This window comes from Heptranchias perlo, chromosome 1, assembly GCF_035084215.1.
Source record: "Heptranchias perlo isolate sHepPer1 chromosome 1, sHepPer1.hap1, whole genome shotgun sequence".
Taxonomy (NCBI): Eukaryota; Metazoa; Chordata; class Chondrichthyes; order Hexanchiformes; family Hexanchidae; genus Heptranchias; species Heptranchias perlo.
The window spans coordinates 181,787,811-181,813,917 of record NC_090325.1 but is presented as its reverse complement, the minus strand read 5'-3'; the positions used below and the strand labels follow the sequence as shown (position 1 = coordinate 181,813,917).

Sequence of the window (26,107 nt, the reverse complement as noted above, 5' to 3'; positions counted from 1 at the left end):
TTCTGGGGCGTGGAGCCAGAGCGAAGACTCCGGAGACCAACCATCGCGGAAGTGGAAGACCCTACGTCAGGGATGTAGGGACAACGTCGAGAGAGAGAGAATGGAACGCCTGGCCAGCGTCAGATCTCCTTTTCAGGTATTATCCTTTATATTCTGTGACCACTCAGGGAGTGTCAGAGAAACCTAGTGGGTGTGCGTTTAGATCCTAGTTTGGGTATAAAACTGTATAACCTGGTGTAAACTGCATGTCTATATCCAACCAGACGTATAAGCTATATGTATATGATATAACGGCGTCAATAAAGTGAATTGAGAGTCAAGAGAGAATTGACTCTTTTCTCTTCTTTGTACTAAGCCAGTAACCGTAACCGGTGACCTCCGGTCAACACTAGAGAGACAGAAAGAAAGAAACACTCCATACTGAAGAGACTCAGAGGGATAGAAAAAATGAATGGAAACTTGAGAAAGAACATAAGAAGAATCTGCCCCCTCACACACATGCACATTTTTAAAAACATTTCACAGTCCTTTGCAGCTTAGCTCTCTCAGTTTGCAGGGTTTCTATTCACCTGACTATTTTAGAGGAGGTCGAAACAATCTTAAAGGAGAAAATAGCTTTAAGAAGAAGTTCTATCAATCAAAGTTCTTTCACCTTTTATATCTCAGTTATATCATTCATCAAAACTCTCTTTCCCGTTAGGACACATTGTGCCGCATTCCTGCTGAGATTCAACATATTGGAGGTGATTCACACTCAAGTCACTGTTAGCCATTTATCAGCTGCATTGATTCACTGGGAATTGACTTTCTGCTTCTCGGATGATAATCTAAAGATGTCGATCACTACTGGTCAGTACTAGCTGAGTACTGCTGTTTATTTAGCCAGTCTGAGTTACATAATGATTGACAGCAAGGTTGACATCAGCTGAATGTCTAGCAATTATCATTCCTGGAAAATATCTTTCCAAAGGATGATACATGTCCTACTTTTTTTCTTTTTGTGGGAGATTTTCCACTTATACTCCTTTGACATTATTTAGCTAATATTGGCAATCTTCCTCCTCCTTTTCTGTTTGTGAAGTTGCATTTATTTTGGTGCAATGCTTTGCTAGCAGTGGGCATTTTTATGTCTTATGCCAGAAATAACCTAAGATGTCTTTCTAATACATCTTTAGTGAGAAATTCTACTTCAATCTCTGTAAAATATGGTTTGTAAGCTGTTCTGTTCCTTGCAATTTTTGAGTTTAATTTACACTGAAAATAATGCCAGACTTTTCAAGGAAGATCAGGCAACTCATTTCTAGGTCAATATGCTGATTAGTTTGCAAGATTACAGTTTTTATGAGATTGGGCAGCTTTCCACAGATGCTATTACTGGTTAAGAGGAGGTGAATATGCCATATTTGCACTTTGTCATCAAATCCGTAGTAACATTGATGTATGAACGAAACACATGATTTCAATTGGGCATCAGTGAACGTATGCAAATTATCCCTTTAAATCTTAACCATCGAGATGTAGTGTGTTGCTTTTGTGATATCCCAATCTTAGCCTGGATAGGTTGAAACTGTTAAGTATATAAGAAAGGCAAAATTATCTAAGATGCTGGAAAGCAAATGTTAACACTGCAAGATGTAAGAGTATTTTAAAATATCTGGCAGGTATTTTAAGTGTGACTTCTGAATAAGTTGCTGATTAGTCCATTCACTGATTATAGGAATGGTAAGGAATGAGATATGAAAGTACTCACTGAGAAAGGTAGCTCGACAAAACTATAGTTCTGCAGTTCATAAATTGCAAATTATGGAGTTATTGTGAATGGCTGGAAGCTTCACAGGCTGAGGGGAAGGAAACCATTCCATGGACGATGCTAGTGGAGTTTGATTGACAGCCTACAGTGCAGTTGGTGTACCAGTGTGAATGTCCTCTCAAACACAATAGCCCTGGTGTTGACTCTGGCCACCCGGCAGGAAAGGGCCAGGTGGGGGGTTAAAATGACGGCCAGACAGCATCTCAGTGTTCCCGCCCGCGCCGTTTTAACTCCTGGGTTTTCAGGAGAGTGGATGCAATCCATTGCAGATAGGCAGAGGCCTCGTAAATATTGAAATGAGGGGGTCCGATGACATAATTTGGACCCCAGTGCAAAAGCTGGCGGCAAGCAGTATGGGGTGAGAAGTGGCCCAGGTAAATGGTGCATTTTTTAATTTATCAAAGGTTCCTTGTGACCCAGGAGCTTCTTCTCACCACCCACCACCCCCCCCCCCCCCACAGCTGTGATCAGCCCTGACCCCCTTGCTTGAATTACCTTGACGCAACCATTTCCTTCAGTCCCCAGCAGTGGCCTGCAGCCGTGCGATTTCCCACTCCTGCCTGCTGGCCTCCACATCATCACCACCAGCTTTGGGCAGTAGACAACGTTAGGAAATGTAAATGAAGCCCGGATTTAAAATCTCCCGCTCCTCAGGCACCAGGGGGCCAAACAGATCGCCACCTGCTTAGGCCCCTGCACCCCCAATTCTTATCCCGAGTATGCATCGGGGCTAATATATTTCACTCTTGATTCAGGAATCTAAATCCATGTCATTTAATTCTGTATTTTTTTCTCACCCTGGAGCTCCTAACTCATCATATAAAAGCATGAATACTATTACTAATAACAATAATACGCAATTTTTTAATGGAAGCATTTAGTGACAACAGTGGTGTGAAGTGTGGTTTCTGCAGGCAATGCAGATGTCAGTCAGAACTCACACAATCCCCATATCTCTGAACCCCTAACCCTAACCTAACATTAACCGTTAATCCTAGCCGCTAAACCCCCAAACACCGAGCCCCCCCGCAAACACCGACCCCCTCCAACACCAACTCTAACCCCTAACCCCCTAATGCCGAATCCCTAACCCTAATCCTAACTCTAACCCTTAACACCTTAACTTTAACTCCAGCCCCCAACCGCTAACAGCCTAATTCTAATCCTTTGCTCTTGGATTCCCTCCCTCTCCTCCAGCCACAATCGGCTCGGACCCTCTCCTGCCTTTCATCTCTTGTTGTTACGTCCCTGGCGGTGTCCAGCTCCCGGCACAATTCCTGTTCCTGCCCGCTGGTCATGACATCACTCCCGCCGATTTCATGCGGAAGAGAGATCTGGACTACTCAAGTGAGATCAGAGAGTTTAAAATGGCCCGAACCTCATGCTGAGGCGTCCGTGGGGGAGTCTCACTTGCACTGCACCCTGTCCAGCGCTAATGTGCCCTGAGTTAAAATTGAGGCTACAGTACTTGTTACTATTAGTTGAATTATTGAACCTATGAGCAGCTGTCTGTGCAGTGCAACATGCTAAAGCAGGCCTAGTCATACGTTTTATCAAGAGTGATTGTGACATGGAATATGGTCTGCTGTACTAAATGGTAATCTATTTCTGTGTCTTAATAAATTGCTTCTGTTGTACTCAGCTGTGTCCAGAATTCCATGTCAACTTGGTAATGAAAAGGAGGCAGTGTGGGAAGGAGAAGGAGGTCAGGGTGTACCCTGTGAAAGTTGGGCTGAGAGGCCGTGGGACTCGCACGTACATGCCAATCTACGAAACTTGGAAAAGCTGACAAACCGCTTAAAAAAAAAAACTGACATTGCTCCAAAAATCTTGCAAATCAAAAAACATTATTTAACTGAAAAACAGCCCTGAATAATAGCCTCTGGCAAAGGCTTTAGTACAAGTTAAATTAATTTTTATTACATTGGATTTCAGGATTTTTATTAGTGCTTTGGCATCACATTCTGCAATTAAGTTTGATTTTCTGTGAAAACTGAAACACTGCTGCTCCCCTGGCTTCACATAAATGTAAGTTAAGAAACATTTACTGACCTTTTATATGCAGCCTCCAAAGGTCCCTTTAAGGACTTCTGGTTAGGCCGCCGTAGAACTGGAAAATCTAGTTGTAGCAGATCTTGAGCGGCCTAACCAGCGATCCTTAAAGGGACTGCTGGAAGCCACACAAAAAAAGACCAAAAAAATGTTTAATTTTTAAAATCGCCTCCTATCCCCAGTCCCAACCTGCTGTAGCGTGATGCCCATTTGGTGCCCACAGTTCACTGCTGGTATTTAAATGAGGCCTGAAGCCAAATTTGGCTTGGGCCTTAGGCCAGCAAGGACTAGTGTGCCATTTAAGGCGAATTTCTCGGCCAAGGAGTCAAAGGAAAGGATATAAATAAATACATCTATAATTTATTAAAAATACTACATCTAAGTGAACTTCCTGACAACTTCTCCATTATAAATTACTATGTCCGCATTTATAATAACCATAGCAAAACCGGGCAACAACTCAATTTTAAAATTCTCATTCTTGCTTTCAAATCCCTCTATGGCCTCGCCCCTCCCTATCTCTGCAACTTCTCCAGCCCTACAAGCCTCTGAGATCTCTGCCCTCCTCCAATTCTGGCCTCTTATGTATCCCCATTTTCCTTTGCTCTACCATTGGTGGCTGTGCCTAGGCCCTAAGCTCTGGAATTCCCTCCCGAAACCTCTCCGCCTCTCTACCTCTCTCTCCTCCTGCAAGTCACTCCTTAAAACCCACCTCTTTGACCAAGTTTTTGGTCACCTGTCTTGATCTCTTTATATGTCTCAAGTTATACATTGAATTGTTATTTGTTTCCTTTAATGCCTTCATTAATGTTATTACTTGACAACCTCAGCCTCTCCCGAAAACCTTGGCTTAGAGTTGATACATTTACCTAGAGCTGTGATGCTGTAAACTGAATTTTGATTGTGCAATGTGAACAAACTAATTTCCAAGGATTCATCTATGCCATTCAGTCACCTGTACTGATGCAATATTTTCCTTAGCTTCTATCAGTTTCTGCTTAGTAGGTTTTCAAAATTATTTGAAGAAAAGATAGAGGACAAATTTCAAATGCTTTATATTTGTATCGGGGGAAAACTCTCCAGTGGCTGAAGTCATACCTAGCACAAAGGAAGATGGTAGTGGTTGTTGCAGGCCAATCATCTCAGCCCCTGGGCATTGCTGCAGGAGTTCCTCAGTGCAGTGTCCTAGGCCCAACCATCTTCAGCTGCTTCATCAATGACCTTCCCTCCATCATAAGGTCAGAAATGGGGATGTTCGCTGATGACTGCACAGTGTTCAGTTCCATTCGCAACCCCTCAAATAATGAAGCAGTCCGAGCCCGCATGCAGCAAGACCTGGACAACATCCAGGCTTGGGCTCATAAGTGGCAAGTAACATTCGCGCCAGATAAGTGCCAGGCAATGACCATCTCCTACAAGAGTCTAACCACCTCCCCTTGACATTCAACGGCATTACCATCGCCGAATCCCCCACCATCAACATCCTGGTGGTCACCATTGACCAGAAACTTAACTGGACCAGCCATATAAATACTGTGGCTACGAGAGCAGGTCAGAGGCTGGGTATTCTGCAGCGAGTGACTCACCTCCTGACACCCCAAAGCCTTTTCACCATCTATAAGGCACAAGTCAGGAGTGTGATGGAATACTTTCCACTTGCCTGGATGAGTGCAGCTCCAACAACACTCAAGAAGCTCGACACCATCCAGGACAAAGCAGCCCACTTGATTGGCACCCCATCCACCACCCTAAACATTCACTCCCTTCACCACCGGCGCACTGTGGCTGCAGTGTGTACCATCTACAGAATGCACTGCAGCAACTCGCCAAGGCTTCTTCGACAGCACCTCCCAAACCCGCGACCTCTACCACCTAGAAAGACAAGAGCAGCAGGCACATGGGAACAACACCACCTGCACGTTCCCCTCCAAGTCACACACCATCCCGACTTGGAAATATATCGCCATTCCTTCATCGTCGCTGGGTCAAAATCCTGGAACTCCCTTCCTAACAGCACTGTGGGAGAACCGTCACCACACGGACTGCAGCGGTTCAAGAAGGCGGCTCACCACCACCTTCTCGAGGGCAATTAGGGATGGGCAATAAATGCCGGCCTCGCCAGCGACGCCCACAAAAAAGTTGTACAGGTAATTTTTTTAAAATAGAGGCTGTGTGTGCGTTTAGGCACATGTGTGTGTAAGAGAGAAAAAATGACCTTGTTGTAGTTATTGTCTATTTTGGAAAGTGCATGAAGCTGAGAGAATGAGGTTACTTTTCACCTTCACCACCCAGGAAGTAATCTGGAAGAGTGGATCATCCACCTGTTATAAAACCCGTCCAATTTTCATCCCATTGGTCTCAATGCAATAGAAATTGGGTGGATTCCACAATGGTTGGGCGATCCACTCAACCAGACTACCGCCCAGACAGCGAATATGAAAATTTATCGCAGTGTCTTTCCGCATACTAATGTTCAATTTTAAAAAAAACAATGGAGTTGGGGTGGAGTGAATGGAGTGTTACAGATGAGGTTACTGACAAGGAGAGGGGAGAGGGGAGGTAGGTACTTCAAAGGAGAAGAGCTAGGGATTGTGATGGCAGTGGGAATGGGGGAGAAGCACAAGCAATTTGTGGAGGAATGGGAAGTGAGCCATTGGGTGCCACATTTTCCCCACAACTACCACCCCAAATACAGCCTGCAGCCATTGGTGGCTTCTTTCCCTGCCATGCCATGCCATGCCACCAATCACCTCCCACCCAAAAAGAAAGAAGATTAGAAGAAAAAGACAGAAAAGCAGAAGAGGAGAGAGAGATAAGCAAAAAGAAGAAAAAGAAACAGAATCAGAAGAGGAAAGACGGACAGTGAAACAGCAACACTAAGACAACAGTGAGGTAAGAGAACCGATATTCTCTGACTTGCCTTATGTAATGCCACAGGAAATTGATGCATGTGTACGTTTAGGAAATATGATAGATATAGATATAAAATATTAAAAAATCTTGCATCTGGCGAGCACTTCCTGTTTGTCACTCACTTCATGTTGTCACACATTTGTCATCACACTTCTGTCTTCACACTTTCATTGTAAAACTTTGTTGATTGTTTTAAAGTAACTCAGGATTGAAGATGTAGGGAACCTACAAATCAGAAGTGAAGAAATTAGCAGGAAAACTACCAATGAGAAACTATCAAGGATTTATGAAAGCAATGAATCTTAAGGACCAGTCCAGAGAACCAACCAACAAAAAAAATGTTGAACCAATTGAACTAATCAAAATTTCTTTGAAAAAATTTCATCTGCTATTTTTCCCAGTAACTGAAATTTCTAATGTTTAAAATAAGGATTAACCAAAATAAGTTTTAAACCAAAATAAAACATCAAAAACGTACACATTTTGTGATTAAATTTATCCATTGAATTACCTTTTGTTGCCTTTAATCCTTTTATTGGTGTTTTTACTTGAACACCTCATTCATTCTCAAAAGTCTGAACTTGGACTGATAATTTTGTTATGACCTTGTAAACTGAAGACAGTTCCTGCAGTTTGAGCAGTTTTTATAAGTGGAAAAGTCAAAGTTATCCCAGTGGGTATACTGCTTACAGAATTTGCCTTTACAAGGGCTGGACCTACGCAAGATGTGATCATCAACCCAGGAATATCACTGACAAGTTCTGCCTGTATCACAAAGAATGTGGCACATGTCCAGTAGGAGTATCAATTGCCTATTATTAATGCGGATTGTTTATCAAGTCATCTTTTCTCCTGAAGGCGACAAATAAATTGGAATATTGTTGTCCCACCTGTGCCTTATCAGTGGTGGGTTTGTTTCGGAATCTAAGGTAACCATTCAATTATTGGGGGATATGTCATTACCCAAGGTATTGAAGTGCTGAACAGACCTGCGGCAGTGTGTCAGTTTTTTTTTCTTGGAACTCCTACGTGAATACTCAGCTCTGTTTTCTGACTAACCATGATGAACTGATATGATTATATTAAACTGACACAAGGGAGGCTGCTTCTATTGCCTGAATCCCCATCACATAGAATGTAGACCAACATGTCAATAAGGTGCGAGCAGATGGTATCATTGAGCCAGCTCTGGGACCATGAGAGTGCCCTGTGGTAATAGTTCCAAATCCATTGAGCAAGCCAGATTCTGCATTGATTACAGAATATTAAATGAGTGACTGACTGTTAAAGACAAGTGCTTCAAGTAGCTGACTCTTTCTATCAAAAGCCAAGTATATTAACATACTGGGCCTGGCTTCTGGATATTGTAACTGGCTGTACATTCTGACAGCAGATCCAAGACGGCATTTCACTCCAGCTGAGGGTTGTTCTAGTTCAAGGTATCACCTTTAGGGCCGTACAATGCTCCAGCTGCACACAAGCACCTTATGTATAATATGTTGGTTGGTCTGATTTACACTTCTTGTGTATCTAGACAATATCGTTGTGCTATCACTCATGATACTGGACCACCTGAAGGAAGTGCACAAAGCAGGATTGAATGACTAAAGCCTAAAAAAACATTTTTGAGAAAAAAAATAGCATTCTTATAACATAATGGGGTGGACTTCCCTAACCTTTGCCCTGGAGAAATGCCCATTTCCCTGGGTATAAAGATTCTTACATTGACACAGGATTTCCATGGCTTTCCTGGGACATGGAGCTTGGCCTGCCCCTGTAGTAGATGCAGATTTGACATTCTCCCCCTAATGATGTGAGAAAGGGGTATTGTTGGATTCCCGCCTCATTTTTTGGATGGTGACTGGCTCAGTACCCCAAAGCAGGGTGAAAAGAGAAACAAAGGTAATGGCTGTAATTGCATTTCCACAACCTTGGACGGTATCGAATGTCAGACAATTACTCAGAATAACAGGATATTATAGAAAATTCATTAGGAGCTATGCAATTATTGAAGAGCCACTAATTCACTAAGAGCCACTATGGAATGCTAAAAAGCCTTCTTAGTATTGAAGAGAAACCAATGTATAACATCTATACTAAGCTTTCCTGATTACACACTACAGTTTTAAGCACACACTCAGTTGGATTTAGGAGAAACTTTGGCTATGGCTAAATATCTGCTGTTAGCATTTGCAAGCCATACTTTAGTTGCGATGGATCGTAAATATTCTGCAACAGTAAAAGAGTGCCTAGCAGTTATTTGGACAGTAGAACACTTTAAGTCATACCTTAATGGAACTCAGTTTCAGGTTGTTATAGATCACAGGACCCTATAGTGGCATATTTCCTGTCCAAATACTTCTAAACACCTGGGACAATGGTGTTTGTGTTTGATTTTTCTGTGATTCACAGAGCTGGGAAGGATAACATGGCACCAGATGCATTATCCAGAAATTCTGTGGAGGACTCAAAGGAGAATCTAGAAGTTCGACATGAGGCAGCAGAATTGGCAGTGATTCATCTTAATCAAGACCTAATGGTTCCGATACAGAGTAAGGAACAGCTGAAGAAATTGCAGGATGAGAATCTGGTGATTAAAACAGTCACAAGAACATTATTGGCATGAGTGGACACTAGGGTATCTCAAAAACTACGCCATGACCCCACCAATGGGCTTCCTGGCCAGGTATAAGAAAATACGTCATTAGTTACGTAAAGTGTTGTCATATATACCAAGTTTCAAAATCATCAGATGAAGGGTACATATCCAAAACATCATAACCTGTCTTTTCTCTTTACAGATGCTGGCTGACCTGCTGTGTATTTCCAGCACTTTCTGTTTTTATTTCAAAACCATCACAGCAAGCTTCAACAGGGTTGAGTCTTTAACAATGTGGCTCACTGCAATGTATGAGGCTATTACTTCTTCAGGGCACCAAACTCACAAATTTAAAAACTCTTCAGTTGAGATCTTAGTATCTGTAATTTGGCAAAGAAGGAGTCAGCTTTTTGGCCCTGAGGGAAGAAGATTCATGAAGGGCGTGGGCCAAGCCCATGGAAGAAGGTAGCACTGACAGTGAGTACCATCTCACCTCTATTAAGGAATGCCTTCTGCAACAAGGGTTGTATTCCATATGATGGCACTCAGAGTGCCTTCACTCTCATTACTTTCTTTTAAAGGGAAAGAACTCACAATCAATGGCATGGAAGAAACACTTCAATCCCCCAGGGCTCCTGCTACAAATCGTCAGCCAGCCACCTTAGAACCTCCTCCCTAGGAGAAGCAGAAGACTTAACTGAAAGGGCAAATCAGAATAGGCATTAAAGGAGGCATGGTGGTCTTAAAACAGTAGGGAGGTTGTCAGATTTGTTTTTGGTGAGATGGTTTTGTCACCGATGGGTTATATGCACAATGATTTGGGCAAAGTGGGAGAATGCCTGCACGAAGTATTTGCAGTAAGATCTCCAAATGGGAGCTTTGGTAGTTGTAGAGGAGAGCAACATGTCAGCAGAGGGCTAAATTGAGTTTTCTCCCAAAGGAGGACCGTTATGGCAAGACTCATCTGGCAGCTGGCCCGAAACCTAGTCAGCTGACGGTTTTCCTTAGGACCTGTGTCCACAATTGTCTGGCAAGTGCCACAACTCAGTTATTGCATTGTGAAGGAGGCGTGGACTTCTGAAACATTGCTGAGGTGTCAGTGAAGTAACCCTGCCTGGATCTGGAGACAGGGAGGCCTTGGGTACCAGTCAGCAGGAGCCAAAGGTTGCCTACAGTGTCTGTTCAGCCTGGCATCCCTGCGGTCGTCCTCCCAATCCTCCGCCTCTTCTTCCTCAAAGTAGAGGAACAGAGGGAGGCCAAAGGGAAATCCCATTAGTTTAGAAGCGTGAACTTTGAAAAATACTTTGAATTTATTTTAAACTTCAAACATACTTAATAAAAAATGCTAAGAATACTTAGAGAACCTTTCAAAGAAAAACTCTAACAAAACAATTTGAAAAGTATGTTCAAGATTTAAATTCACTGTAAAAAAAAAACATTCGTCCTGCCTGAGTACTTACCTTCAAGCAATGTTAAAAACCAGGCCTGACACAAGGATTCAAGGAAATGTGCACTTTCCACCAGCAGGGGGAGCCTGAATTCCTTAAAGGGAGGATGTCTCTTAAAATCTCTTAAAGGTAGCCGGTACCTGTTATTTGCTGAAAATAACAGTCTGCTATCTGCATGGAGTTTGCACGGAGATCAGACATCACACACATAAAACAGATGCAGATCCTGTCCCTATATTTACAAACTGATGAGTTATGTTAAAACATTGAATAAAGGTTGCGCACTACTAAATCCCACATTCTCCAATCTACATGCCAGACCACACCAATCTGCCGATCTGAGTTTGTACCAGGCCCGCGAGAGTGCGTGCACCAAGATTCTCTACTGATGCACTAGAGGCCTTGGTGCAAGAGGTGGACAGAAGGAGGAACATCCTATATCCGCAGGGAGGCAAGAGGGCCTCCAAACATATGCTCAAAAGGCAGCGAGGGATGAAGTCAATGCCAGGCGCATAATACCACGAACATGGATGCAGTGCAGGAAGAAGTTCAAAGCTTTCACATGAGTGGTCAAGGTGAGTGAGGTCAACTGTCGAGTGGCACCTCAAGTTCTCGTACTTCTTCCTAACCTCCTTTGATGCCCTTTGAGTTTCTGAAGCAGCATTGATATACTCAGAGTCTATGTCTACGCAGATTGGCCCTGAACTTTGTCAGTCAGCCACCCTCTGGTCCTGAAAAGATTCTCTTCTTTCTTATGCGTACCATCAAAAATGTGAGAATAACAAGCCTAGAAAACTAGTATTTTTCAATGCTGCGAGCAACCATTACCTGCATTTTCTGATTTCTTCACTAAACAGCTGCACTTACGGTCTGTTTGCTAGCACTTGTGATTAGCAAGTCATTAACAGTTTGAGAAATGTAAAAATGATCATTACTGCAGGTACATGCTGATTGTTCAGTTTCTGCTGGGCAGAATTATTGAATTTGTGAGGCATGGATTTGACATGAGGACCACCAGTTTGATTGAAGTGACACTTACAAACAGAAATGTAATAATTGTTTGCAAAGGGGCAAAGAATGAGCCTGTGTTTTTCTCTCGCCAGTCAGCTTCCTATGGTTGCAAACTAAAGGCAACAAAATCCCAATTTGATAGTATCATTTGCAAGTGATATCTAAAAATGCAGAGGTCTGCATCGTAATTGTATCTCTGCGATGCTTTATGTCATACTAAGCCTTGTTATTATCGCTTTTTGTCTGGCAAACTAAAAATATATTATAATAAGAATTCATTATATTGGTATTTTTCTAGCATTTCTATAATATATGTATTACACACAAATAAAAAATGTATCCATTCTTTTCCATTAAATCAATGATAAAACATTATATACATTGTATGATATGCTACTGAGTCATACGGACCAGATGGTTCCAGGTTTAATCCCTGGTCTATGCTGAAATAGCTGATCTCAAATACTTGCCTCAGTGTCTCTGGGTTACAAAAAGGGACAAAAAGAGCTAGTGATCTCAATCTGAGTTTCTATTCAGTGGCCCCTTTGGACATCAATGTAAACAGGATTGGGCTTGGCTCTGACACTCCTCCTGGGTATCCAGTACTTGTACTCTAGCAAAAGTCAGCATCTTTAGCTGAGGTAGGAAAAATAGGAAGGAAAAAGAATCATAAGTTATTTTCACCGAAAATGTGGTTCTGAAATTGAAACTTCTTCCACGGAGAGAACTGGCGAGCAATTTGCTACAAAATCTTGCAGAAGCAGATTCCTATCATTTAGATTTTCTTTGACACTTTATCATATTTAATGCTGACAGTATTACAGAATTTTCTCAACATTCGAGAATTTTTGGAAAGCCACCAAATGATTTTCAATGTAGTTATTGCAACATTACCTTTTCATGTTTGAAAAACAAGGTCAGATATTGCTTTTGTTCTTTCTTTGCATATGGTTAATTCAGAAAAGCAGTGAGGAGCAGCAAGTCAACTCCAGCGTGTCCCGGGCCTTAATCCATAGCTCCATTCCTAATTTACATGCTGCCCTCGGCAACATCAACCGTAAATATGGGATCAACTTCTATACATCTGCTGATAACACCCAGCTCTATTTCTCTTTTCAGTTTCTATTCCACAACCGTCATTATGCTGTCCAAGTGTCTGTCTGGCATCAAGTCCTGAATAAGCCACAATGTTCTGGAGCTCAACACTGGCAAGGCTGAAGCTATCCTGTTTAGCTCCAATAAGAAAAGTTATGCCTCGGGCTCTGATTCCATCTCCCTCCCTAGGTGCTCATTCAAACTGAAACCAGATGGTGCACAACCATGGGGCCCTGAGCTGAGCTTTGAACCCCACATCTGGTCCATTGCCAAGACTACTTACTTCTACCTCTAGGTCATCATTTGCCAATGCTTCTACCACACTCCCACCCCTGCTGAAAGCCTCATTTTTCTGCCAAAACCTCTTTTGCCTTTCTACCTCTCTCCTGACTTTCAAAAGCCTTCTCAAAATTTACCTTTTCGATTATGTCTTCTGTCACTTCTCCTAGCTTCTCTGCTGCTTCCCGTTTGATGTCCATCGCTCCTGCTGTAAAGTGCCTTGGGACATTTTTTGTTGCATGTGAGGTACTATTGATGCAGTAGCAACTTCAAAATTACCTGAGACAATAAGAATGATGTAATGTGAATTACTTCTTCATATCTTTGAATTTTCTCTTTAAGTTGAATGTTTATATCTTTCAAAAACATCTGAAAATTCACTGCCATTTTAATGTCTGTTTCTTTTGTTTTTCCTTTTACAGTTAACTTTGACCACTTTCAGATCCTTCGAGCAATTGGGAAAGGAAGTTTTGGAAAGGTAAATGACACCTTAATGCTCTTAATTAAAACAATAGTTAATAATGCTTTATAGTCATTAATAACAATAGAAGTACATTTGGGTGTATGCCATTACAGTATACTCGCAAAATAGAATAATATAGAAAAAGATGCCTCATTTAAGATATGCAATATTTATATGCACTGTAAAGTTGGTTGCATCACTAGAGTAAGTAGGCTATATTATTCTCTGTAATTGGGATAACACACTGGTGTCCAACTATGTTAGCAACTAGCCACATGTGCTATTTGGGAATCCAGATGAGATTAATTGCATTTTTGATTAGTAAATAATAGAAGCTATCGCAGCAGGGCATGCAATCTCCATATTTATATTCGCACAGCGAATTCTTTAACCTTTTTGTGTGTTTATCGTTAAAATGGTAAGACAAAAAGCAGAGTGGTGAGTGTTTTTTGATCGTTTTGTGGGCTTTACTTCCTTGGTTACTGCTTATTGGTTATCTGTATAAAATGGTGTACACTGCAGTTTAAAAACCCTGACCAGCACCATGGAATCACCAGCAACATTGTATGGAGAGGGGAACTGTCATCATGGTCAACTCAACCAATAACTGCTCCAGGCCAGCAGAAGAAAACAAGCCCGACCAATAATGAACAGCTCCAACAGGGCACGTCATGGCAAACAGTGAGCAGCATCCAACTCTGAATGAAGAGGAGGGACAGGTCTGACACATTTCGTTGCGTGAGTCAACATTCTCAGCAATTACTCTGATGAAGTCAAAGTACCACTCGCAACTGTTGGACAAAAACCTAGAGGCTGCACTAAAATGTGCTGTGTAATAAATTCATGCCACAATTCCAAACTTTGGTAATAGAGAGAGACTGCAAAGTTTTGCACTGAGTAGTGGTAGATGTTTATTAAGTAAATATACACTTGAAGTACATTTAACTGTATTGTGTGTAAGGTGTTTTCCACTAAAGTTAGAGCTAAAACTGTGTTGCCGTAGCCACAATTTCTACTGGACACAACTGCCCTAAATGGAAATCTATCTTTTTTATTTACAATTGTTGACAGATCTGCTGTATGTTGTCAACACTTCTGCTTTTATAGTTACAATTTGTGTTTTTAATGACACAACATGCATGCCATTTGTATGATTTTGGCATACCAATGTGTTTCGGTTTGATTTGTTGCAAGGGTATTGCAGTTGAGCTATTGGCCTAAATTTTAACTCAGAAGAACGGATGGGTTGGGGGTGGTGGGGAGGGCAGTAAAAAATTTGAAAATCTAAAGCCCGCCCCCAACCCACCCATTTTGGTTTTAACAGAGGCGGGACAAGGGGCGGGCGACCAACCCACTCTTAGGAGGCGGGTTGGTAACTGAAAGCTTTCAAGGAGGCTGCGGGCCTCCATTTTTACAGCTTTTTTGTTTTTAACTCGAGGGGGCCGGGATTTCCAGGCCTTCTACTTCACGCCACGTGAGAGGAGGTGAGAAGGCCCAAAACTGCAGGTAAGTGCCTTTATAGCACAGCTTGTGGGCCTGGAGGAGCAGGAGTGCTTCCCCCAGGCCCAACAAACCTACCTACAGCGACCCCCTCACAATCTATGACACCTCCCATGATCTATGACACCCCCCACAATCTCTGACCCCCCCAACACGATCTCCGACCACTCCATGATCTCTGACCTGCCACCACGATCTCCGACTCCCCCATGATCTCTGACACCCCATGATCTCCGACCCCCCGATGACCCCTGATTCCCAACCCCGATGACTCCCGTGACCCCCGACCCCCCAATAACTCCCGATGACTTGTGACCCCGACCCCCGATGATCCCCGACCCCCAAGACCCCCGACACCGACCCCCCCCCATGACCGATCGCCCCCACCCCCCCATCTAAGACTTACCTTCTCGCATCCACTTCCTTCCTCTTCTCCCGTCCGACTGATACCAGCCTGTCAATCAAACCAACAAAAAAATTAAAAGATGTCCTTATGTCAAAATCGTAAAGATATCTAGGAAACCCGTACTTCCCGGTTTCCCGTCAGGAATTCCCCCCTGCTGTCTTCCTGGCTCCGAGTAAAAATTTAAGCCCATATGTCTTCACCCTTAGATTTCACCTTTTAATTCAAGGTATCATTGCTCATAGAAATGTTGTGGAGATGCCGGTGATGGACTGGGGTTGACAATTGTAAACAATTTTACAACACCAAGTTATAGTCCAGCAATTTTATTTTAAATTCACAAGCTTTCGGAGATTTCCTCCTTCCTCATTTGCCTGAGGAAGGAGGAAATCTCCGAAAGCTTGTGAATTTAAAATAAAATTGCTGGACTATAACTTGGTGTTGTAAAATTGTTTACATAGAAATGTAGCCTCTGCACTAGTTCAGTGCAATTCTTCTAGATGTGATTCAGTAGCTACATATTTAACAAACATTATGGTACAAGCCTCAGTTGCGCAAATATTATTATTCAAGCCCATCTTGAACTGATTATTTTGGAAAATATACTCTTGCTAGTCCAGCACGAATCAGAAAGTCAAACTGGCTAGAAATGGCAAGGTGCAACTCTCTCAAATGCTCCGTCCATCTATCTGTCAATCAACCATGAAATAGTCATTCATTTCACATAAGGCTGCTACCGTCTGCTCCCACTCCTCTAATTATCATGCAAGGTTTTCAGTCCAAAAATTGAGAAGCACTTTTTCATTATTTCAAGTTGTATTTCCCATGATAACATTAGAGTCTGAACTGTAGGCAAAAGGCAAGACATGAAAATTTGGTCAGTGGTGGTTCAGTGCATGCTGGTTTTACTTGCTGAATTGATAGTTAAGGAGTATTTGGTGGAATATCTTACTTGGCTCTAGCTAATACATGCATAGTTTTTATAGTTATTATTGCAAATTTAGGGTCTTGCCTTAAATATTCTCTTGAGTGCAGTAGTGCTCGACATTCGCATAAGCGGTCTGAGCATCTTATGTTTAGGGATATGCCTGTACTATCTAATATCTAACAATATTGGTAACTTGAGCTCATCCAAAACTCTGCTACCCGTATCCTAACTCGTACGAAGTTCTCCCATCATTCCTGTGCTCACTGACCTACATTGGCTCCCGGTCCGGCAATGTCTCAATTTAAAAATTCTCATCCTTGTTTTCAAATCCCTTCGTGGCCTTGCCCCTCCCTATCTCTGTAACCTCCTTCGACTCTACAACCCTCCGAGATCTCTGCGCTCCTCTAATTCTGGCCTTTTGCACATCTCCGATTTTCTTCGCTCCACCATAGGCGGCCATGCCGTCAGCTGCCTAGGCCCTAAGCTCTGGAATTCCCTCCCTAAAACTTTCCGCCTCTCTACCTCCCTCTCCTCCTTTAAGATACTCCTTAAAATCTAACTCTCTGACCAAGCTTTTGGTCACCTGTCTTAATATCTCCTTATGTGGCTTGGCGTCAAATTTTGTTTGATAATCGCTCCTGTAAAGCGCCTTGGGACATTTTACTACGTTAAAGACGCTACATAAATGCAAGTTCTTGTTATTATTATATGATTGTGTAATTCAGGAGAATAACAATAGGACCCCCTGTCTTCTGAACCAGATAGTCTTACCTTTTGCACATGCTCCCATGTGCCTCTCTAATCTTCTCAAAGGCAGACCGAGAAAGTACTTGGTAAGATTAGGCGAGAAATGAATTGATAAGTTGTTTTATTTCACAACAACTGAACCTACAGAGCAACAATTATCATCAAGGAGGTAGAATTTCTGTTTATTTGCACCCAGAAACATGCGTAATTGGGGCGTACAGCAAATACCCAGTGTAAAAAAATTGGGAAAACTTGAGCGCAAGCGTGTTACACACATAATTGCACTACGCCTGAATTTCCTCAATCTTTTACACCCGCCTATCAACTCCTGCATCCGAACACATTATGGCTCCACTCCCATGCTATAGAGCTGTACACACACATTTCCTGCAATCATGCTGGTTCAAAACGGGTGTAAAATTATGTCCAAAATTTGAGGCGCAGCAGGAGACTGTGTCATTTTTTCTGCTGTTTTATTGCGATTTTTTTTTTTTTAAGTGACGTTTTTTGTTATTTACCCTCACTGAGACCTGCAATTTATCTTCTGTTTCTTTGAATATATTTTGATGGCATCAGTAAAAGTCACATTAAAAATTGAAAAGCTTCTGTAATTGCATGTTCTTAAACAAGCTGTGCCTAATTTGCATGAATGATAGTTAGATGGCTTGAAATTTTAATTTTCACACTTAAAAAAGGATTATATGTTGTGAGTTTCGTTGTTTCCCTGGGCCCGACTTCTTTACGCTGATTTCCACTTGTTTACACCGATTTTTACATTCTGTGCTTATGCTAATGAGATTGCAGGACATTTAGGCATACGGTGACATTGGCATAATGGGCGCAAGAATGGGTGTAATTTCGAGCATAACTTCCCAATTATGCCTCCCAAAGAAATCCCACTCCAGACTCACTTAATTCAATCAGTGCAACTTGTCATCATGTAATAATATAAAATGATGAACACATTACTCTTCCCCACATCAGTGGGTCATCTTATTTGACTTAAACAAAATGGCGTAGAAATTGGTATGTGTTGTGCCCATGTTTCAGGCATGAAACGAGCGCAGTCCGTACCAATTTAACAGTGGAGCAGCCTGCACCGAATTTGCGCATGCGTTGGACCCACTGCTAAATTCGTGGGGCCCATTTTCTCGGTGACCACCCCCTAATTAAGATATGCAAGGGGCCTAACGCCTGTTGAAGGACCCCTTGCTGAAATTCGTCTAGGATGAGAGGGGAAGGCACTGACACTGCTTCGCTCAGAATTCTTCAGCGGCCCCTGCAGCTGCCAATGAAAGATATGATTAAAAAAACATTTTTTTTTGAATAATCTTCCTGTGGAGCCAGGTGGAGCTACCATAACTTCACCGCAAATGTGATGTTTACACGCATAAGCCGAGTTTACGAGTTTCTGCGGCCCTTCTGGTGCCGAAGTGGAAGCAGTTCCGAGGAAACTCCCGGTGCAGGTCATCATCATAAGGGGGAGTATCAGGAAAGGAGCAGGGGCTCCCTAAATTGGGAGTTCCCAGGCCTTCAGAGGAATCCGATGTATAGTCAGCAGAGATATGCCTGATCTGACTGGGTGCCATAGGCAGTTTGGGGGCCCACCTGATGATTTGGCAGACAAATTTAAAAATAATTATTTTTAAAGTGGCCCCCTTACTGCAGGAGCTGTGAGGGCACCTGTTATTTGTATCTGGAGGGGGCAAACCCTGTGTCCCCAACTCCCTCAGTCAGGCAATCTTCAGGCCAACTTCCCAGATCTGCCCCTTGAAGCGCAGGTGCCTGGCAAAGGATAATTAAGGGAGGCCCACCTGACCCTGTGAACTTTGGCAAGATCGTCATCAGAGAGCCCGGGGGGGGGGGCAACCTGCCACTTATGTCTCGATGCACCCCACACTCTTCCCACATTTTCGGTGCCATTATCTTTTATAGTTATGAAGAAAGGCTAAAAAATTGAATCTTTCTCCATTAGAACAGAGACGATTACAGGAAGGATCGAAAAGAAGGTTTTAAAATTATAAAAAATATTGAATAAGTATGTTTCCAGTGGTTGTCTAATCAGAAAAAGGGGAGTGGGGAGTGAGGGGGGGCGGTAGGACTAGAAGAACAAGGAGCGAAGTTGAAGTAATCTTTTTCACACCAAAGATTGTTCGAACATGGAATGCTTTATCACAAGTAATTGTTGAGGCAGGGTCTAGAGCATTATTAAGAGGGAATTGGTTAAGTATTTCAAAATAAAGAATATAAAAAATGTAAGGGGAAGGAGGGAGGAACTGGAATTAGAATTGATAGTTGAAGAGCAGGCACCAGCACTGTCCCAATGGGTCAAATGTCCAACTTCTCTGCTGTAATTTCTATAATTCAATCTTCAAAATAAATATATTTTGAACTCTTTGGGGGAGAATTTCCATGGCGGGGGGTGGGGGGGTCTCCTGATCTCCTGATCTCCTGCTGCAACTTCGGGCAGAGTGTAAAATGGGCTGCCGATTTGCTATCGCCGTTTTGTGGTCCTGCCCAGGATTTCACCCTCATGGCCTTTTGAAACAACAAAGTGCCTTAAATAAGGCCTCCATTTCTTGTATAGTAGGATTATAGTCTGGAGTATAAAGTTTTTCGAAGAAGTCAAGTTGAGTTGATAATTTTGGATTTCTTCTCTTTTATGATTTCAGTTAGCATTATGAATCTAATTCAATGTGTTAATAGTTTAGTATTCTCCAGACCCTATTCCTTTGCTTCAAATATTTTGCCCTAGTTCTCAATTAAAGGGAATGACAGTGATTCAAAAGAAGTTTACATTCTTCCGTACTTATATCAAGATAAGTCTTTGTGAGGTGGTTTAGCAAATTGAGCTAACTCTAAAACCCCTTTCATGAGGCAGTTGATAATTTAGATTCCTTATGTTCAGCTATTATACCTTCTAAAATGCTGTAAAGAAAAAGTTAATATTCATGAGGGGATTAAGTAAGCAGGGAATTTAAACGTCAGTGAAAATGAATGCAAAACATTTAATAATTTAAAACATTTTCAACATCAAAGTAAAAATCCAATGGTGCATTCACACATTACACCAGTAAGCATGATGGATTTGCATTTCACTTTGTACAATTTCAGGTTTAGTTTAAAGTGAATAAACAATTGGCTGCTGGATTAGCATTGGATTAAATCAGATAAAGGAGAGTAATATCCATTGCAAAATGGTATCACTTAAATAAATGGTGTAATACCCAATGTTGGTTGTTTAGGGAAGTTAGATCAATTATTAAATATTAGTTTCAAACAGGTTAGAACTAGGTTCCTACCAGTAGCACCGTCCCAGAAATTCCATTTCCAATCTAATCAAGTAATTTGATACAACTCAGGTTTAATATTTTCCTGTCTAGTTAAAGAAGTTATTTAGTCTCATTTAGGATTAGTTGAGAGTTTAAAAGTTTTCCTCCATACTTCTTCCTACAAATAGGTTATGTTGCTTGGTGTAAATGTATGCTGTTGAAATGTTGGTCCTGATATTAATGAGGAGGCGGGGAGGGTGCGGGGGAGCCCGATAATGGGCATTGAACCTGGCAAGGTCGGGGGCGTGAAGGGCTTCATTTAAATAAAAGAATGCAAAGACCTGCACCAAAACTGGCCCGATTGAGAGCCTGGTCAGCAGGCGGGAGCAGGAATTTGCGGCAGGAGGCCGCAGCCGGGGACCCATGGGAACGGCCCCCGGCAGTCATTGGGGGGGGGGGTCTGGCCGCGATTGGGGGAGGTGATGGTTTGGCTGCGATTGGGGGGCTGTCTGGCCGCGATCGTCGGGAGGTTGTGGGGGCGGGGGTGCTAGGGAGGCCCAATGCTTCCACGTGAGGCCCAGAGGAGCACCCCTCCTGACCCACAAGGAAACCTGAAAAATAAATTTAAAGCTTACCGTCCGGACCTCTTCTGGCCCAGGATCCGGCGCCCGGCAGGTTTTGCTTGACTGGGGAGTTGACACTGCCGCCCCCTCCCCTCCCCCTCCCAACCGGGTTTCCGCCAGATGGGGGCATTTAAAATTGGGGCCGTTAAGTCACATAGTTGATATGCTCACTGTATTAACACATTATTTATTCAGCAGGGTAAGGACACTTGTAAAATCTGTATTTGCTGAGAGTTACAAGCACTCAGCCCTGTAATTTGTGTATCAATGTACTCTAGTCTCAAGTTCCAGAAAAGTGTTGTTAACAACAATAAATGGCACTTTGCTTTCTTCATGTTTGACATGATGTGTGAAGTAAATTTGAACATGCTGGTAGCCCTTAAATCTCATCTGCAACAGAGTTACTGAATTTCTTTGCTCATCTAGGCAAGAGCATTAGGCTATGGAAGACTTTCCCATTTCAGGTGGCCAGTATCAATTTCAAAGACTCCTAGGTCATGTATTGCATACCCACCTGTAGAGCTGAACATTCTTCTATTCCACCCACACAATGTGCCTTAACCCCAATCGCAGAAATCATCCCCTACTGCACTAGTGGGCTATTCCTCTTCTTGTACCAGACAGTCTTCTATGTGACCTTTCTGAGTAAAATTGTTAATTTAGGACTAATAGAAAATTACAGGCAATTTTATACTGTGGGTATGTGCTCCAGATTGAGACTGCTTAAACTCAATTCACTTAGTACCTTTATAGCCAGTGAGAGAGATCTTCATCTCAAACTCAAATGTGAGAGGGGAAGAGACAGTAGGAGAGATTTTCTTCATTGCAGCATCTGGGGAACACTCAGTTCCCAGGTGCAGCAAAAAGGAAAAGGGGGTAGAGACGAGTTATATCAGGTCTCCATTCCCACTACGCTGCCTCAGGATTTTTGGGCCTTCCCCAAGATTACATAATTAGATTTGCATCTGGAATTGGTGCATGTCCCACTTAAACATTTAGATGAGGTAGAGATTGGTGACTGAATAAACCTGGCATTAGAGCTTGCACCAGGAATGCTGCAGACTACAGGATCTGCAGGAGTCCTGGGCACAGCTAGATGATGAAAGAGGAGCTCATGAAAATCCTGCTGAGTACTTAATCCCTCTTCCTCCAATGATCTTAAGGCTTCATGGCTTACTGGCTGCTGCTTTCCAGCAGTAGCCAGAGGTCCCGATGCTGGCGGCCAGGAATATATTTTCAGGCCTCTCCGGACAGCATTTGCATCCACTCCTATTTTATCTCCTGCTTTTGCAGCACTATGCTCAGCCAGGGGCCAGGAGTGCACCCAGGCCAATTCAGGATGGCAGCAAGGAGGACAGGAGCAGAACTGTTTCTTTTGATGATTCTGCTCTTCAGGTCTTACTCCAGGCGCTGTTGCAAAAGGAAGATTTCCCTGTTTTGAAGCTGGGAGGCACCCTCAAATCAACACCGCTGCCCAAAATGCCTAGGCGGAGGTGGCCAAGCAAGACATTGTGGTCCTCCCCTTCCACAGGTTATGGGGAGCAGATGAGAAAGACATTTTCTAGACTCGTGAAGATTGCCAAGCTAAGGCTATGCAAGAGTTCATTCTCACCTTCGCGCTGCTTTACTGAGGCAGCAAACAAAGCAACCTTTTTTTTTATTCGTTTATGGGATGTGGGCATCGCTGGCAAGGCCAGCATTTATTGCCCATCCCTAATTGCCCTTGAAATGGTGGTGGTGAGCTGCCTCTTGAACCATTGCAGTCCGTGTGGTGAAGGTTCTACCTTTCAGCTGATTCACGCAGGCAAATGCTGCTGTAGGACCCACAAAAATATATTTCTAATGTAACACATAAATCTTGCCATTTGGACCACCAATCACACTTTCAACTCAAGCTACTTTCATGCTGTATGTTCCCGGGCTCACTCTAAGTGGCATGTGTTAAATGTGCCTCTGTAATGATAGGCCAGTGGGTACTCCCAGAGGAAAATTGGCTCCAGTCTTGTCAAGTAGCATGATGGTATAACGTTTTGGAGCTCCAGTGCATTGTACCACAGAATGGTAAGAAGCAGGTTCACTGCCACAATTACTTATCCCATAAATTCTTGATCTCAGTCACACAACAAGTAGAGAGCAGGCACTTCCTCATAGGAAGTGAGTGGGAACTCAGAAGGCCTGGACCACTCTTGGGCAGTTCCTAGCCAGCTACAGTTGAAAATGAGTGGGTATCTGAGAGCAGAACCTCAACCTATCCTCTTGGCTGGGCAGCTGTGTGCTGCAATTGTCAGCTAGTTACTGGCTATTTATTTGGCATGTGAATTCTGAAGGTAAATGGTTAGTTATTTCTTCTTGTGTCCTAATACTGGTAATAGTCAAGAGACAGTAGTTTGGTCACTGCAAACGCGTTCATTTTATTTAGGATCCTGTGCATTTGATGAATTTCAGAGATTCCTAGACAGTGAAGAGCTGTCAGCTCAATTATGGTGGAAAGTTGTCCTGCAAGATTGGCAGTGACAACTCTCCCTGACAATAAATGGGAATTGTTGTTAGAAATCATGACTACATGACTGAGGGGTGAGGATCTATCTCAGAATTCCTTGCACCAGTGCAGAGAAAATATTTAATTTGACGTTTATTACTAGAGACAGAGATGACAGGGACTTTTGGAGTTGCAACACATTTGAAATTACTCTTAGAACATCAATTTAACAGTTACAATACTGAGTGGTTCTCTGTCACCGAACTCGTTGCTACTATATGCTGAATGTTTTTCATTTAACATCTTTTTTATTTATTATTACCAGTAAATTATTATGTTTAAGTATTTTGGTATCTTTGACCCATCAAAGGTTTTGCTGTTCCAGTGCTGCTTTTCTATTTTCCGCTCTGTGCACTGTGACGGTACTTTCTAGCACAGCTACCTTCTCCAGCGGCAGTGAGAGCATCCCTTACTTTTGAGTTGAGGGTGGTTCCGAATTTGAGTGATAAGATTATGTTAGAATGTCAAAAATCAGGGTACATAGTTTCCCCTTACTGGGGTGCATTGATTACTGTCTAAATCTTGAGTGTATCTTGGTGTGAACTGAACAAATATTCTTGGTTGGGAAAAATCTTTGATTCTAACTATTCAACTTGTCCCTTGAAATGAGGCGCTAGCCAGCAGGGCTACAATGAGTGCAAACCCAGCTCTGCACTTGCCCCATTCAAAAGTGTTATTTGTCCATGTGGAAAGCATTGGCATTCATATGCACAAAGGCGACAATTGACCCAACATGTTGGCTCAGCAGTCAGTACACATAAACCTGTCACAAAAGCCACATGTGGTCCAGAAAGCAAGAACTGAAAAGCTGTTATTTTCTCATCTGCAGCATGTAATAATGTATTAAATGATTGATAAGCACACTGGAACCTAAATCCAATTTTTATATTTAGATCTATTGGTAATGGAACCTAAATTATTATGAAACATATAAATTTGTAATGAAACCTAAATTTAATATTTCATTCATCCCTGCTTCAGTTATAATTTGTGTAATTACCATAGACAATTTATAAGACTTAGTTGAGATGCCAGTTCCTTCTTGTCTTGTCAGAACAGCAAGTCATTTTTAATCCTAAAGGAATTGATTTACTCATTGGCCTAAGAATTAATTGGTGCAGCACGTGTTTTACAGACGCCTAAGCATCCAATCTGGCAGGCAGCGGGCAGCATGTGCACTCGCTTTCTGCCCCAGTAGTGCGCCACCCGCCATACTGGTAAAAGCTCCTGTATAGATGTCCAGGGCATATGCCTGAAACACTTTCCATGCAAATAGGGGCCCTAATGCCTGTTTGAGACCCCCTTTTCAAAATTCGTTAGCGACTGACCGCAGCGTGCGCGTGTGTGCTGCAGTCAGTACTTTTCCCAACCAAGAATATTTCTTCAGATCACACCAAGATGCACTCAAGATTTAACGACCATTGGTTTGGCTGCCATGCGCCTGACCCCATTCTCACCTACATTGGAGGTTTCCTCCCCAAAGGTAAGTTTTTATTTTTTCACTTACCTTATTGTGGAGCCGGGAGGACCAGGAGTGCTCCTCCCAGCTCCACATTAAATTTGCAGGCCATTGCCAGCCACCACCACATGCCCCCTCCCGATTGCCTCCCCACTCCCTTCCGCCTTACAGACTCCACTTATCGCCTCACCCGGCGTCCGAGCTGGCCATTCTTTGTTCTTCCCGGGACTGGCGAGCAGTAGGCCGTGACTGGCCTCCGCAGTTAACAAATGAGGCCATCAGATCAACTTTCGTGGTCCTACCACCAGCCTCATTAGGCGTTTGCAGCGTGCACTGCACTGGGATCGCACCCCGATTCGGGCACAATCCAGCTTCTAGGCCATTGTGTTTGATATGTAAATTGGACCTCTACACTTCCCGTCGAAATAGCTGGCAATTCCAGCTAAAATGTTCGGATTAAAGGAGTCGTAAAGACTTAGTGGATATGCCTGCATATGTTTGCCTTTGCTGTGTCTATGTTGTGCCTGTAGGTATGAAAGTATTGGGTATGTAAGTCTGGAAACAAAACAAGCATTCAGCTTTTCAAAAAGAAATTCAAAAAATATACTTCACATTTCTCAATATTCTTTTGATAGTAAAGGTTGTAAGTGGTTTCACTTGCAACGTTTAATATCGTCAAAATGATTGTGATGCATATTTTCAATATTGTACCAATTTCATGATTCAGAGCGGTGTTCTTATTTCAGCTTTTATTAACACGATTGACTCTCATCTTGGTTCTCCTAATTCCTATCTCCCAGTTTTAACTTAACACCTGCAACTCCCCACCGTAAAGTAAGCTGGTAACTTGTGTAAGTTCAAAACTTCACTTATTTTTAAGTTTAAAAATTCTCCTCCCACTTTCCAAGCAATAACCAGCACCCTCACTTCTCCTTACATCTGTGGCAACCACCTCTGTTCAATTCC

The 26,107-nt window shown here is 42.6% G+C and overlaps 1 protein-coding gene across 2 annotated transcripts in view; it reads left to right on the top strand.

Moving 5' to 3' along the window:
* Positions 1-26,107, top strand: part of LOC137328538 (serine/threonine-protein kinase 32B-like) — a 295,819-nt gene that overhangs the window by 64,385 nt on the left and 205,327 nt on the right. For both annotated transcript variants that reach the window (XM_067994345.1, XM_067994346.1), the window contains exon 2: positions 13,630-13,685. In XM_067994345.1, coding sequence (XP_067850446.1) covers positions 13,630-13,685 — 56 coding nt within the window. The remainder of the gene's footprint in view (positions 1-13,629; positions 13,686-26,107) is intronic.